We start from the raw sequence: 16,852 nt of genomic DNA on the forward strand, positions 1-16,852 counted from the left end.
AGAGAGAGAAATTTGGATCAAACGGTCGAGGAAAAAGACTCTCTAGGGCAGCTGGTCAACACGAACGACGAACGAACCCTAGGTACGGATGACGCGACCCCCGGCGGCGATCATGGAGGCCGACCGCCACAAGGGCGGCGCGCGGAGCGGAAGCAACGGACGATGGCTAGGGTTGGATCGGTTAGGCTGATACCATGTTAGAAGGTAGAGAAGGTTTTGATGGAATTGTTGTTGTATTATTGCTTGAGCCTCGTGGGCATATATATAAAAGTACATGATCATCTTGAAATACAAGACAAGGTAGAATAAATCTTACGCTATCCTACGTTTCTTAAATAACCATTATACTCAACAGCTCTTATTACACAAAGCTATAGCTACAGACACGTGCATGCTACCATACAAAGAACAAAGCAGACGCATCTCATTCCCTGCTAGTATAAAATAACACCAAGCCCATGGATTCCAGGTTCATGAACCACCGAAACTGTTGACAAGCACACAGCACGCAAGCCCGTGTATTCATTCATTCCAGGCACATGAAACACCTAAACTGTCGACGAACGTGCAGCACGCAGGTTTATATCTATCTACAGGGATCAGATCACCTCCCCATGTTTTAAAACAATCTGCACGCGGTGAAATGAACCTGAAAGAGTAGCCCATACGCCAAGATAGTATAGCAGCAAGAAACAGAGGCTCACTGCCCCTGTTTCCAGATTAATTAAACTAAAATATCACCAATCTCCTTCCCCGATCGCTGCCGACGCATACGAGTTCCGAATCAAGGGAGTCCTCTCCTCATGTGTTCCGGGGGACCATTGCTGGATCAGCCGCTCAGTTGTCCATGTCAAGGGAGTCCTCTCCTCATGTGTTCGTTTCCCCAATTTCTCACCATGTGTTCGCGCCCAGATTATTGGACCCGAGCCGAGGGTCCATTGGTACCAAGAACATTTCCCATCCTATCCTGGAAATAAGGGCAAGACGTTTCGTGGACCAGCGGGGGCTCTGCACAGATTTGTTAACGCTAGTAAGCGTGCACGTGTAACACACGTATAATCATAGAAAAGAATTTCGTCCTTTGTCACAATTGGCAGACAACTATGTAAAATAAAAAAAAGTCTCGCAATCAAATGTATATGTAACACATCAACGGCAATCAACTGGTTGAACTTCTCCATAGAGAAGATAGAGGCATAGGCTATTTAGTCTAGTGCATAGTAAAAAAAGAGTCAAATATCCTAGAATGTCTATATTCTATAATGCAAACTTCATAGTAATTATGGAACATGTAAGAATTGTCCAAATGAACATGGCCGAGATGCAAACTTGGAACAAAATTGTAAAGTTTCTCAGAGGTATAACTCATAAAGGCCATATACTGTGGCATGGGATAAACACTGGCTTTTAAAGCAGTGAACAAAAGAAGTAAAATCATAATATGATTCTTCATAGTTATTACGTGGACCACAAATTTTCCCAAAAATATAAGGAAAAATGGATAATATATAATCTGATTTAAGAACAAGCTCATGCCATACATGCATGAGAATAACGGCAGATTCACAAATAAACTTCAACCTTAATAAGCAGAACAATGTCACGTGAAGGCTTTGAATACTACATGAATCATCAGTTATAATTGTGTCGGGCCGCGAAACAACTCACCAATCTAACTGATCACAATGTCATTCAATTTTACACATAGAAGCATTGAACATGATCTTGCCCGTCATCTGATTCTATGACTCTTGGGGCTGAGCATCCTCATGCCTTCTGCTTAACCGTGTCCTTGTCTGCGCCATGCAGTGTACGCAGCTCAGCTCAAGGAACACAACCCTTAATTGCCTCTATCAATGGAATAGTACGCAACATGTATATTCACGGAAAAAAAGTACTCTCTTCTTTTTTTATCACCATCTAGATGTTCTAACCAAAATTAAACAAAACATACGAGCAAGCTAGCACTCTTTATACAGTAGTTAAGCACACGAAATGCACATCTTGACTACTATAAATACAAAAAATATGAATTGTAAGTGTTAGGAGTGTAAAAAATACATATGCTTTTAGACTAAAAATAACCTCTCTAGAATTGTGCCAGCCTATGTGTTATGCTTATAGGTGAAATACGTACATGGCCAGCCACAAGACAATGCAAGAGATTGTCCATCACTTCCATAATAAAATGCTCAGTTGTACCGAGTGCAGAATTTCTTTTTTTACCTCTATGACATATTAATGATCTATCATCAAAAGATTCAGGCAGGTCAATGAGGTCATGTATACCAGGTTGCCGCCAATAGACGATCGCCCAGGCTTCTTGGTTTATCCTTTTCCTTCAAAAGCTCCACATAGTCACCTGTCAGAATAACACTTCAGTATACCAAGAAATGAGTTCACGTGTTTATAGTTAAACATCCCTTCATGATCATCTATTTGCTTATTAGATTTAAGAAAAAACTCAGATGAGTATTAGATCAATACTCTGCAACCACAACTGAATTGGCATTGCCATCATCATTGTTGCAGACCTGCAGTCCTCATGCAATCACACACACCACCGTCATCACAAGGGCATTCATGCCATGGTAACTGTGTATTTAAAAGAAAAACGATAATCAAAATAGGGCCTTGGTGTTTCTTTTTCATGCTCAGACATGAACATGGCCACAAAAAGGGGTTTGGCACGCCCTATTAACCCTTTAGAAACTCCCCTACCCATAAGTAAGACCATCTATGATTACGCAACCTTCCATATATAGCCTAGATAAATGATGAAACCAATTGAAGATCCTCTGCATGCATATAAATTGTAGAAGAAAAGTTTTGGTAAAAAAATCACAACAAACTAACTTTAGAATGTTGCAAATGTACTGGCGCCCAGTCACAGTATATATGCAATTATGCACGAGTCTATGATTCTGACACAAGGATCAAATAGACAACAATTTGGAGCATGGTGTTGTGTGACATCTCACAAAGTGAATGAATGAATTTTCGATTGTTACAGAAAATTGCATATATAGATTTTCAATGTAAAAACGAACTTTATGCCCATGTTATTTGTACATACATAATGTCTTTCTTGGTTCCCGAAGAGGTTCAGTATAACCATCCTAAGTAAGCAATCGAACATACCTTGAATCACTTTAGCAAAAATATTGCAGACGGAAGTAAGTCCAGCCCATGTCTTATCAACTGCAAAAAGATTCCTCAGGCAAAACTTGCAAAAAATGATCACCCTCATATCTACTGTTTGATATCAACAATCTCCTGAAACATGTCATCAGACAAACCATTTTTGGTTCAGTTTGAAGGCATGGCCAAAATGAAGAGTACTGTGATATAAAAGGAAACAAAAACATCATAGACATAGGAACACTATGCATGCTGAACAATTATATGGGTCTGACATATGGAGTTAGCAGTTTCCCTAAAACAACAACTTTCTGAATATTATTGTCTCGACATTATGCCCACAAAAGGAAAGAGAAACCTTATGTAAACAAAATATTACAGTGGACAAACAAAGAGTTTTTCAGAAAAAGGAACACTTCCCAGGAAACTTACAGTCCTTGAAGAAAGGATAACCTTCCTACAAATACACCATCCAATGCAGGTACATACAGTTTTCATTGTGAACAAATGATGCAACATACAGATTCAGGCCAATGCGACAAAATGTCCAGTGAGAAGTTCATTGAAACTTTGAAAGGCAATCATTTTTTATCAACAAGTTAGTACAAGGTTGCTACAATGTGCTTCCAATGTCAGGATACTTCAACACCTAAAATCAAAGTTGCTACAGTCTACTAAATGATTTTTAACCAAACTATACAATTAGTGGTCCAGCCATAAATATTATTATTTTTTGCATCATGAAGAGTCGTATATGAAGTACCTTTGGAATTCTGCATAGAGAAACAACATGTACTGTACAATCAAACTTGATTCTTCTTGGGATAAGCCAATGTTCAAGCTCCAAGGCTTACAGATATGTTTTAGTTAAAGCCGCAACATCTTTTGAATGGCACACATAAAAATCGATAATTCCATTGTGCAGTCATCAAGTCTAGTAAGTTCTCTTTTTTGCCATTAACTTCGTGAACTTGAGGTGTCCGATTTCTGCTTGTCGATGTTAGCTTGCCTCAATGTGTATGCTACAACAAAACATTAGGTGAAAATCTATCCATCTACAAATGTTCAGCATTTCCATTGGAAGAATTGTACAAAGCAAAACAAAATGAAACCCAATAAGCCAAACTCGTGCACAAGATTCAACCTCTATTTCAGGTAGCTAGTAGCTATCAATTGAATATTTGTACGCATCAGTGAGAGTTCCTTAAATACCAGATCGAGCAATATCAATTTCTATGTGCAGTTGCAAGACATTAATCCTGTAGTATTAAATACCTGGTCCAGAGGCATGTGGCGACCTGGATTGGGAGCGGCAAGATGTAGCAAAGAGCGAGCTGGATGGGGAGTCCCAGACTCCTAGTGGTGCTTGCTGTAAGGTGAGACGGGCGGCGAGCCAAGTGGCCGGCCACAAGCTTGGCAGCAGACCCGGACGGAGACCTCGTCCGGCTCAGCGGCGGCCCAAGCGTCGCCCTCCTCGTGCAGTGTAGCGGCGAACTGCTGCCCAATACGGCAATACGGCGACCCAGCGTCCTGTGCCGAGGAAGAGGAAGAAAGGGTCAGGGAGGAGACGTGAGAGTGCAGCGTCGACCAGACTAAGGGAGCACCCTCACTGGAATCAACCGCACGGGGCGGCGGCCGGGCACGGCACGTATCCCTCTTCGCCGGTGAGACGCGGGGAGGGGGAGGCATGCGAGAGCCGCCTGTCGCGTGAGTTTCGTTCGAGGGAGGGGCGGCGGCGGCGGGCGCGTGGGGGTCGTGCGAGAGAAGAGGCAGGAGCGGTTTGTTTTTCTTTTTTTTAAGGGCGAGTGGAGGTGGGCAGCGGGGAGACCGGCGTTTGTTTAGCGTTAAACACGGGATGATTTTGAGCCCTATGATCTGCTGGATTAATGGATAGGATGAATTGGTTCTCCGCCCTCTCGTGTTTTTATAGTGATAGTAGATAGTAGACTAGTTGATCAACTTGCGCCGGGACATGATCAGGTAGCACATGGCTCCACCTTTTGGTTGCCTTTCCCTTGGTCTGCCCCCAAAGCCATTCCACGCGCGCATTTAGCGGCCAAAACGAGTAGTCCACAAGCTAAGTGCATGGACCTTACGGTTCACTCTTCTGTTTATAGTTTATTATATGCAACAGGTAGAATGCTCTCTTGCTGTTTCCGGTCAAGAAAATATTGTTGTTTTTTCACCAAAAAATGCTTCCTGAGCTTTCTTCTCTCATTTTTCCATGCCGACTGAGCTTTCCTCTGACCAGCTCAACATTCTTCCAAACAGTGCTATCAGGAGACATGCCACAAGACTAACCAGCACAAGGTTTTGACAAAGCCAAGGCATAATATTCCCACATAGTAATAACATAACAAAAGCAAATTCAAAAGGTTGAAGAAGGGGAGGCAGGAAGCTGCGAGGATGTGCACCGCATCATCGTCAATCTCACCAGCATCCCTCTGCGCCGCGGTCTTATATTAGCAAGCACACAAACATAAAATACACACAAGTTGAAGTAGAAAGGCAAGCAAGTTGCGCCGACATGGGCCCCACCCCTTGCAACTTCCAAACAACTTCCTGTGGTTTTGTCACGCATCTTTCCTTGCTTTGCTTTAGCTGTCAACCAGGATCCTATCACCTCCCCAATTCTCACATGTGCTCCTGCCTTTTGGTTAAAGAATTAGGCAGGAGGGGGGTGACAAGTCTTGCCTTGTGCATCCGTCTTCCTCTCACACCCTATCCTCAGCTGGACAACGCCATCCAACCTACCCGGGATCTGCCTGACCCTCCCGTGCTGCTCTGTATTTGCATGATTGGTTACACAACTATAGACGAAAGCAACTTTACAATAGACCAAAATAGATCATTGCTTGTGTTTGTAGAGAATTAGATGCCATATCACTTGTTGACTACAGGCGGAATTTGTTTCCTTAGTTATATTAGCCTGTCCATGGAAAATCATTATCCATCGCCTCGACAAAACTCCCTCCCATGAACAAACAGAATAAGAACTCATAAAGATCTGAGAACCGAATCATGTAAACATACAGCCACGGGAATACAAACATAATATGAATCCATTACAATCACTTGCTTTTACAAATCAAGGATAAAACTCAATGACAATACGGAATGATCAGAGTTCACATATAGGATACAGCTATGTTTCTTTGCACTAACTTTTTTTCCTTAGCATGGCCAACTCAATATCACCATGTGTTAACATGCCAAAACTTCTCTCGGGCTTCGGGCACCGGTCATCATCATTTGCTACTTCTCTTTACATCGGAACTATGGAGGCGAATAACATAGAACCATAACCTAAAACAAAACGCTAGAACATGATATGGGATAAAATATTCATGACTTGTTGATACTCTAAGGACAAAGCACATTTCACATATTTCTGGTAAGGGCATAAGGCTTCTTTCATGCCGCCTTATTGGTTTGGCTTCAGGGCGGCATTCGGCCCCAGTCCAAGCCATGGCTGGTTCTCAAACTCCTTCTTGACTGGTGTTGCATCAGAAGGAGAAGCTTGATATGGTGCCTTTGCATGCAGACTATACGAAAACAAAAGCACAAGTTAGATCCATAAACTGTGGTGGTGAGAAAAGATGATCATGAGATCATGAGTTCATTGACAGCAAAAGCAACTTACCGATCCTTTCTCTTCTCAAGGAATCGGTGAAGTGACGCCTTTCTAGCAATTGGCAGATCTACAAGACAGAAAAGATTTTGTCAATAATCAACACAATAAGAACAAGCAACGTACATGTCAAACAACGCAATGGATATGTACAACAAATCACTGGGTAATTACCAGAAGCATTCGGACGAGCAGACTTGTGAGCATTAACCGGATCACTAGGCAAACTACTTGCCGGGGCCAGCACGGCCGTCTGGACCTTGGCGGTGTCTGCAGCAGTTGTGGTCGCAGAGACGTTCTGAACAACAGGGCTGCCCTTGCCAGCCAACTGCATCAGGCCCTTTGCCTTGTCGGCTGGGAAATCGTTGAACACGAGCACCTTCCCACCATAGAAGATGGTCAGCTGGCTCTTGTCTTCCTCCCTGAAATTTATGTGCACACAGCAATTAAGTACACTTGCAGACTACTCTTCAGTTTTGCACTAGCTGCCTAACCAATTTTCACAAGCAAGGGGAAATGTTCTCTGGGAAACCGTATTTTTTATTCATGTACAAACAAACTCACCTCGATCAGTCGCTTTGTATCAATAAGGATACGGTTTAAGGTCGAATAGCTACGCTTTGGAGCATGAGCAAACCTAGTACTATTATAACTCGGAGCATGGATGGTTGATTGCTCCATCCCAAGAAGAAATCATCTCAACCCAGGGAGCAGTTGGTTGCAAATATTAAAATCGGTTAATTACAATCACTCTCAGCTAGATTTCAGGCCTTGCATAATCCAGTACGGTTCAGATAAACCGAACAGATAGAAAGGTTTCTCCACTCGCCATCTGACTTTTATCTGTATGTATGGATTCTGACTTGCACTAGCGTAAGGCTAAAAATGGAGCAGAGAAAAGTGGCACGGTCAAATACCTGGTAGCATCAGGGGCGGCGGCGTCCTGCAGGCCGGCGCTCTGCGGGAAGAGCTCCATGGTCTCCTTCTTCCTGCCGGCCTCCTCGCCCTCCGCCCCGGGCAAAGTGCTCTTCGTGTCCGCCGCCATGTGAGCCTCGGCCTCACCTGAAACCCAATCAAAGCCTCAGATCAGAGAGCTGGATTTCTCAATTCACTCCACCAGCCACCAAATTCCAGACCAGATCGACGCGACGAGGACCTTCGTCCCCAAAATCGGGAAAACAGACTCAGATCTCGCGCGGAATCCCCCCAGAGGACAGAAACTTTTTCCCACGAATCGGAACGCAACCTCCCCCAACCAAATAAATAAATAAACAAACAGCGAACAGCTCTGGTGAAGCGCCCAAATCCCGAAACACGGCCCCTCACCCTTGTTGATTCCGAGGCCGAGCTCGGCGGCGGCGGCGCCGTTCTGGCGGACGTAGCGGCTGAGCAGGCTGCAGGCCATGGCGAAGCTGGTCGCCCTCTCCCCCTGCCTCGCGGAAGCCGCCATCTCCGGTCTCTCTCTCCCTAAGCTCCACCTCCGAACCGCCTCCCCTTCCCCCAAACAAACCTCAATAGCGCAGACGGAATCGCAAACGGAATCGGCCGAGCTCGCCCGTGGTGCTAGCCTCGCGGCGGTGGTGGGTGGTTGGCTCGCCTTCCTCGTGCTGTCTGTCTGTCGTGCGGTGCGGGATGGTATGGTGGTGTGCCGTGTGCGTACGCGCTTATAAGGGAAGGACGCGGTTTCTGGCTAAGCAAAATTGAAATCCAGCCCCCGCGGTGGAAAACGGATTAATCTAGTGCGAGCGTGGGTGCCATCTCGATGGTTGGATTAGTTTAGCGCATTTATTAAGCGGGGCGGAGGGACCGCGATGATTGCGGGAAATTTCGCACGTGGTTCGTGTGGAGGAGGGGGAGGTGGGGCTTTCACGGCCGGCACCTTTCGAAATTCTCTTTCCTTCTTTCTCTCTCTCTTGCTTGGTTGGGTTGATTTTTTCACCCGCGGGTGGGGGCCCCGCCGTCCCCATGTGCGCGTGCTTAACCACCGTGCGGAATGCGATCGTGGCTGTACTGTGGCGCGGCACGAGCGCCTGGCGCTTGCCTGTTTGGTCAGATCCGGGTTTTGACCTCACACTGCCCCATCACTGTTCCCTCGTGACTCCTACGAGTAGCATTTCTCTCAATCTTGCTCTCCCTCAAATATCTCTTAGCGCTGTGAAAGTAAGTTATAAGACTAGTACTGTACCATGCATAACTTCGTAAAACTTCATAACATATCTGTCTGTGGTATCATGCAAGTCTTAGTTCATGTACATGTAGGCTCATTTTGATTCGAGGTGCGTTATGTTATGATAATGTATTATGTTACCTCTTATCATTAACTACTTGTCGTATAAACAAACATATGCTGGGTGTGTTACGTTACTAGCTAAGTTATTTCTACTATAACGAGCAGTAGAAATTTTGCTCTTCCAATTTCCTTTAATAAAAATACCAACTTTATTCATTTGAAACAATAAGCACATCGCTTGCGAGAAAAGCTACAATTTCATTTACGGCCACCTCAACCATTTAATAGGAGGGTGGAGTTAAGCCAACCTAGCAAGCCCATGGGCAACATTGTTTGCTACTCTATTAGAATGCTCGAACAATATTTTACAATAGACATAAGTGTTGGAAATATGCCCTAGAGGCAATAATAAATTGGTTATTATTATATTTCCTTGTTCATGATAATCGTTTATTATTCATGCTATAATTGTATTGATAGAAAACTCAGATACATGTGTGGATACATAGACAACACCACGTTCCTAGTAAGCCTCTAGTTGACTGGCTCGTTGATCAATAGATGGTTATGGTTTCCTGACCATGGACATTGGATGTCGTTGATAACGGGATCACATCATTAGGAGAATGATGTGATGGACAAGACCCAATCCTAAGCCTAGCACAAAGATCGTGTAGTTCGTATGCTAAAGCTTTTCTAATGTCAAGTATCATTTCCTTAGACCATGAGATTGTGCAACTCCCGGATACCGTAGGAGTGCTTTGGGTGTGCCAAACGTCACAACGTAACTGGGTGGCTATAAAGGTACACTACAGGTATCTCCGAAAGTGTCTGTTGGGTTGGCACGAATCGAGACTGGGATTTGTCACTCCGTGTAAACGGAGAGGTATCTCTGGGCCCACTCGGTAGGACATCATCATAATGTGCACAATGTGATCAAGGAGTTGATCACGGGATGATGTGTTATGGAACGAGTAAAGAGACTTGCCGGTAACGAGATTGAATAAGGTATCGGGATACCGACGATCGAATCTCGGGCAAGTATCATACCGATGGACAAAGGGAATTGTATACGGGATTGATTGAATCCTTGACATCGTGGTTCATCCGATGAGATCATCGTGGAACATGTGGGAGCCAACATGGGTATCCAGATCCCGCTGTTGGTTATTGGCCGGAGAGGTGTCTCGGTCATGTCTGCATGGTTCCCGAACCCGTAGGGTCTACACACTTAAGGTTCGATGACGCTAGGGTTATAGGGAAAGTATGCACGCGGTTACCGAATGTTGTTCGGAGTCCCGGATGAGATCCCGGACGTCACGAGGAGTTCCGGAATGGTCCGGAGGTAAAGATTGATATATAGCAAGTATGGTTTTGGCCACCGGAAGTGTTTCGGGCATCACCGGTAGTGTACCGGGACCACCGAAGGGGTCCGGGGGTCCACCAGGTGGGGCCACCAGCCCTGGAGGCCTACATGGGCCAATAGTGGGAAGGGACCAGCCCCTAGGTGGGCTGGGGCGCCTCCCACCAAGGCCCAAGCCACCTCCAAGAGGGGAAGGGGGCAAACCCTAGGGCAGATGGGCCCTAAGGCCCACCCCAGGTGCGCCTCCCCCTCCCCTTGTGGCCGCCACCCAGATGGGATCTGGGGGCTACCGCCACCCCTAGGGAGGGAACCCTAGGTGGGGGCGCAGCCCCTCCCCTCCCCCTATATATACTTGAGGTTTGGGGGTGCCCAAGACACGCGATTCGATCTCCCTGTTGGCGCAGCCCTACCCCTCTCCCTCCTCGTCTCTCGTAGTGCTTGGCGAAGCCCTGCTGGAGTCCCGCGCTCCTCCACCACCACCACGCCGTCGTGCTGCTGCTGGATGGAGTCTTCCCCAACCTCTCCTTCTCCCCTTGCTGGATCAAGGCGTAGGAGACGTCACCGGGTTGTACGTGTGTTGAACGCGAAGGTGCCGTCCGTTCGGCACTAGGATCATCGGTGATTTGGATCACGACGAGTACGACTCCATCAACCCCGTTCACTTGAACGCTTCCGCTTAGCGATCTACAAGGGTATGTAGATGCACTCTCCTTCCCTCGTTGCTAGATTACTCCATAGATTGATCTTGGTGATGCGTAGAAAATTTTAAATTTCTGCTACGTTCCCCAACAGTGGCATCATGAGCTATGTCTATGCGTAGTTTCTATGCACGAGTAGAACACAAGTTGTTGTGTGCGTCGAGTTTGTCAATTTGCTTGCCGTTACTAGTCTTATCTTGATTCGGCGGCATCGTGGGATGAAGCAGTCCGGACCGACCTTACACGTACTCTTACGTGAGACTGGTTCCACCGACTGACATGCACTAGTTGCATAAGGTGGCTAGCGGGTGTTTGTCTCTCCCACTTTAGTCGGATCGGATTTGATGAAAAGGGTCCTTATGAAGGGTAAATAGAAATTGGCATATCACGTTGTGGTTTTCGCGTAGGTAAGAAACGTTCTTGCTAGAAACCTATAGCAGCCACGTAAAAACTTGCAACAACAATTAGAGGACGTCTAACTTGTTTTTGCAGCATATGCCTTGTGATGTAATATGGCCAAAAGGATGTGATGAATGATATATGTGATGTATGAGATTGATCATGTTCTTGTAATAGGAATCACGACTTGCATGTCGATGAGTATGACAACCGGCAGGAGCCATAAGAGTTGTCTTTATTTATTTATGACATGCGTGTCAACATAAACGTCATGTAATTACTTTACTTTATTGCTAAAGCGTTAGCCATAGTAGTAGAAATAATAGATGACGAGACAACTTCAAGAAGACACGATGATGGAGATCATGATGATGGAGATCATGGTGTCATGCCGGTGACAACGATGATCATGGAGCCCCGAAGATGGAGATCAAAAGGAGCAAAATGATATTGGCCATATCATGTCACTATTTGATTGCATGTGATGTTTATCATGTTTTTGCATCTTATTTGCTTAGAACGACGGTAGTAAATAAGATGATCCCTCATTAAAATTTCAAGAAAGTGTTCCCCCTAACTGTGCACCGTTGCGAAAGTTCGTCGTTTCGAAGCACCACGTGATGATCGGGTGTGATAGATTCTAATGTTCACATACAACGGGTGTAAGACAGATTTACACACGCGAAACACTTAGGTTGACTTGACGAGCCTAGCATGTACAGACATGGCCTCGGAACACAAGAGACCGAAAGGTCGAGCATGAGTCATATGGTAGATACGATCAACATGAAGATGTTCACCGATGATGACTAGTCCGTCTCACGTGATGATCGGACACGGCCTAGTTGACTCGGATCATGTAATCACTTAGATGACTAGAGGGATGTCTATCTGAGTGGGAGTTCATAAGATGAACTTAATTATCTTGAACATAGTCTAAATTGTCTTCGCAAATATGTTGTAGATAAATAGCTCACGTTGTAGCTCCCTATTTCAATACGTTCCTAGAGAAAGATTAAGTTGAAAGATATTGTAAGCAATGATGCGGACTAGGTCCGTAGTCCGAGGAGTGTCCTCACTGCTACATAGAAGGCTTACGTCTTTGGTGCACCGCTCAATGTGCAAACCCCTACAACATCGTCTGTGGATGTTGTGAACACCTAACAGACACGCCCTGATGACTACTTGATAGTTTAGTGCACCATACTTTACGGCTTAGAATCGGGATTAGAATGACGTTTTGAACGCCATAAGACATATGAGATGTTCAAAGAGCTGAAATTGGGATTTCAGGCTCATGCCCGTGTTGAGAGGTATGAGACCTCTGACAAGTTCTTTTGCCAACAAGATGGAGGAGAATAGCTCAGCTAGTGAGCATGTGCTCAGAATGTCTGGGTGCAACAATCACTTAAATCAAGTGGGAGTTAAACTTCCGGATAAGATAGTGATTGATAGAGTTCTCTAGACACTATCACTAAGCTACCAGATCTTCGTGATGAACTATGACATGCAAGGGATGGAGTTGATCCCGGAGCTGTTCGCGGTGCTTAAGACCGCAAAAGGTAGAAATCAAAGAAGGAGCATCAAGTGTTGATGGTTTAACAAGACCACTGGTTTCAAGAAGGGCAAGGGCTAGAAGGGAAACTTCATGGATGGTAAACCAGTTGCCGCTCCAGTGAAGGAACCCAAGGTTGAACCCAAACCCGAGACTAAGTGCTTATATTGTAAGGGGACGGTCACTGGTAGCGGAATTACCCCAAATGCATGGTAGATAAGAAGGCTGGCAACTTCAACAAAGTATATACGTGTTATTAATGTGTACCTCGCTAGTACTCCTGGTAGCACCTGGGTATTGGATACCGGTTCAGTTGCTATTACTGGTGACTTGAAGCAAAAGCTACGGACTAAACGGAGACTGGCTAAGGGCGAGGTGACGATGTGTGTTGGAAGTGTTTCCAAAGTTGATGAGATCACCATCGCACGCTCCATCTGCCTTAGGGATTAGTATTGAACCTAGATAAATGTTATCAGGTGTCTACGTTGAGCATGAATATGATTAGATCATGTTCATTGCAATATGGTCATTCATTTAAGTTAGAGAATAATGGTTATTCTGTTTACATGAATGATACCTTTCATGGTCATGCACCCTATGTGAATGGTTCACTGAATCTCGGTCGTGGTAATACACATGTTCACGCCAAAAGATGTAGAGTTAATAATGAAAGTACCACTTTCTTGTGGCACTGCCGCTTAGGTCATATTGGCGTAAGATGCATGAAGAAACTCCATGTCGATGGATGTTTGGAGTCACTTGATTTTGAATCGCTTGACACATGTGAGCCATGCCTCATGGGCAGGATGACTAAGACCCCGTTTTCAGGTACAATGAAACAGGCAAGTGACTTGTTGGAGATCATGCATGCTGATGCGTGTGATCCAATGAGAATTGAAGCATGCAGTGGATATCGCTATTTTCTCATCTTCACTGACGATTTGAGTAGATATAGGTATATCTACTTAAAGAAGCACAAGTCTGAAACGTTTGAAAAGTTCAAGCAATTTTAGAGTGAAGTTAAGAATCATCATAACAATAAGATCATGTTCCTACGATCTGATCAAAAGGGGATTTTCTGAGTTATGAGTTTGGCAATCACTTAAGACATTATGGAATTGTTTCACAGTTGAAGCCACCTGGAACACCACAAGGTAATGGTGTATCCGGACGTCGTAATCGAACACTATGAGATACGGTGCGATCTATGATGTCTCTTACCAATCTACCGTTTTCATTTTGAGGTTATGCGTTAGAGACAGCTGCATTCACTTTAGATAGGACACCATCTAAGTCCGTTGAGACGATGTCGTATGAACATTGGTTTGGCAAGAAACCAAAGTTGTCGTTTCTTAATGTTTGGGGCTGCGATGCTTAAGGCTTCAGTCGGAGAAGCTTGAACCCAAAGCGGACAAACACATCTTCATAGGATACCCAAAGGTGACAGTAGGGTATACCTTCTATCTCAGATCCGAGGGCAAATTGTTTGTCACTAAGAACGGGTCCTTTCTCGAGAAGGAGTTTCTCTCAAAAGAATTGAGTGGGAGGAAGATAGAACTTGATGAGGTTGTCGAACCTTTACTTCAACCAGAGAGTGATGCAACACAGTTTTCTGTGACACCTACGTCTGTTGAATAGGAAGTTAATGATAGTGATCATGAAGCTTCGGATCAAGTTGCTATCGAACCCCGTAGGTCGACAAGGATATGTACTACTCCTGAGTGGTACGGTAATCCTGTCTTGGATATCATGTTGTTAGACAACAATGAACCTACGATCTATGGAGAAGCGATGGTGGGCCCGTATTCCGACAAATGGTTAGAAGCCATGAAATCCGAGATAGGATCCATATATCAGAACAAAGTATGGACTTTGGTGGACTTGCCCGATGATCGACAAGCCATTGAGATAAATGGATCTTTAAGAAGAAGACGGATGTGGGCGGTAATGTTACCGTCTATGAAGCTCGAATTGTGGGAAAGAGTCTTTTCACAAGTTCAAGGAGTTGACTACGATGAGAATTTCTCACCCGTAGCGATGCTTAAGTCCGTCGGAATCATGATACCATTAGCTGTATTTTTCGATTATGAAATCTTACAGATGGATGTCAAAACAAGTTTTCTTACCAGTTTTCGTAAGAAAAGTTGTATGTGATACAATATAAGGTTTTGTCGATCCTAAGGATGCTAAAAGGTATGCTGGCTCCAGCAATCCTTCTATGGACTAGAGCAAGCATCTCGGAATCGGAATATATGTTTTGATGGAGTGATCAAAGCTTTTAGGTTTATACAATGTTTGTTAGAAACTTGTATTTACAAGAAAGTGAGTGGGAGCACTACAACATTTCTGATAAGTATATGTGGATGACATATTGTTGATCCGAAATGATGTAGGATTTCTAGAAAGCATAAACGGTTGTTTGAAGAGTGATTTTCAAAGGAAGACCTGGATAAAGCTGCTTACAAATTAGGCATCAAGATCTATAGAGATAGATCAAGACGCCTGATGATACTTTCAAAGAACGCACACCTTGACATGTTTTTGAAGGAGTTCAAAAATAGACCGGTCAAAGAAGGGGTTCTTACCTGAGTTGTAAGGTGTGAAGTTGAGTAAGACTCAAAGATTGACCACGGCAGAAGAAAGAGGAAGGACGAAGGTTGTCCCCTATGCTTTTGTCATAGGCTCTATACGGTATGCCATGCTGAGTACCACACCTGATGTGTGCCTTGCCACATGTCTGGCAAGAGGGTACAAAGGTGATCTAGGAGTAGATCACCAGATAGCGGTCAAAATTGTCCTTAGAGGAATAAGGAAATGTTTCTCGGTTATGGAGGTGATAAAGAGTTCGACATAAAGAGTTATGTCAATGCAAGCTTGACACCTATCCGGATAGCTCTGAGTAGAGATACCGGATACGTATAATGGAGCAATAATTTGGAATAGCTCCAAGTGGAACGTGGTAGCAGCATCTACGATATAAAGTTTTGCGAAATACATATGGATCTGAATATGGCAAGACCCGTTGACTACAACCTCTCTCACAAGCATAACATGATCAAACCCATAACTCATTGAGTATTAATCACATAGTGATGTGAACTAGATTAGTGACTCTAGTAAACTCTTTGGATGTTGGTCACATGGCGATGTGACTTGTGAGTGTTAATCACATGGCGATGTGAACTAGATTATTGACTCTAGTGCAAGTGGGAGACTGTTGGAAATATGCCCTAGAGGCAATAATAAATTGGTTATTATTATATTTCCTTGTTCATGATAATCGTTTATTATCCATGCTAGAATTGTATTGATAGGAAACTCAGATACATGTGTGGATACATAGACAACACCATGTCCCTAGTAAGCCTCTAGTTGACTAGCTCGTTGATCAATAGATGGTTACGGTTTCCTGACCATGGACATTGGATGTCGTTGATAACGGGATCACATCATTAGGAGAATGATGTGATGGACAAGACCCAATCCTAAGCCTAGCACAAAGATCGTGTAGTTCGTATGCTAAAGCTTTTCTAATGTCAAGTATCATTTCCTTAGACCATGAGATTGTGCAACTTCCGGATACTGTAGGAGTGCTTTGGGTGTGCCAAACGTCACAACGTAACTGGATGGCTATAAAGGTATACTACAGGTATCTCCGAAAGTGTCTATTGGGTTGGCACGAATCGAGACTGGGATTTGTCACTCCGTGTAAACGGAGAGGTATATCTGGGCCCACTCGGTAGGACATCATCATAATGTGCACAATGTGATCAAGGAGTTGATCATGGGATGATGTGTTACGGAACGAGTAAAGAGACTTGCCGGTAACGAGATT

The 16,852-nt window shown here is 44.4% G+C and overlaps 1 protein-coding gene and 1 long non-coding RNA gene across 6 annotated transcripts; both read right to left on the minus strand.

Moving 5' to 3' along the window:
* Positions 1–504: 504 nt before the first annotated feature.
* On the minus strand, positions 505–4,991 carry LOC123187956 (uncharacterized). 5 transcript variants are annotated; one of them, XR_006494245.1, is made up of 6 exons: positions 4,752–4,991; positions 4,417–4,671; positions 3,142–4,163; positions 2,488–2,595; positions 1,669–2,362; positions 505–1,008 (listed from the first exon to the last, which is right to left on the minus strand). It is a non-coding gene; the product is annotated as an uncharacterized lncRNA (long non-coding RNA). The 5 variants fall into 5 exon arrangements; XR_006494244.1 differs by lacking the exon at positions 505–1,008 and having other exon boundaries at positions 1,563–2,362; positions 3,142–3,276; positions 3,905–4,163; XR_006494247.1 differs by lacking the exons at positions 505–1,008; positions 2,488–2,595 and having other exon boundaries at positions 1,563–2,362; positions 3,142–3,276; positions 3,905–4,163.
* A 1,194-nt stretch (positions 4,992–6,185) lies between these two features.
* Positions 6,186–8,517, minus strand: LOC123187957 (protein TIFY 10b). The gene is made up of 5 exons (XM_044599969.1): positions 8,099–8,517; positions 7,690–7,834; positions 6,947–7,194; positions 6,785–6,842; positions 6,186–6,686 (listed from the first exon to the last, which is right to left on the minus strand). The coding sequence occupies exons 1-5, from the start codon at positions 8,220–8,222 to the stop codon at positions 6,566–6,568; spliced, it is 696 nt and encodes a 231-aa protein (XP_044455904.1). The 5' UTR covers positions 8,223–8,517; the 3' UTR covers positions 6,186–6,565.
* Positions 8,518–16,852: the final 8,335 nt, after the last annotated feature.

This window comes from Triticum aestivum, chromosome 2A, assembly GCF_018294505.1.
Source record: "Triticum aestivum cultivar Chinese Spring chromosome 2A, IWGSC CS RefSeq v2.1, whole genome shotgun sequence".
In the NCBI taxonomy this organism is placed as follows: Eukaryota; Viridiplantae; Streptophyta; class Magnoliopsida; order Poales; family Poaceae; genus Triticum; species Triticum aestivum.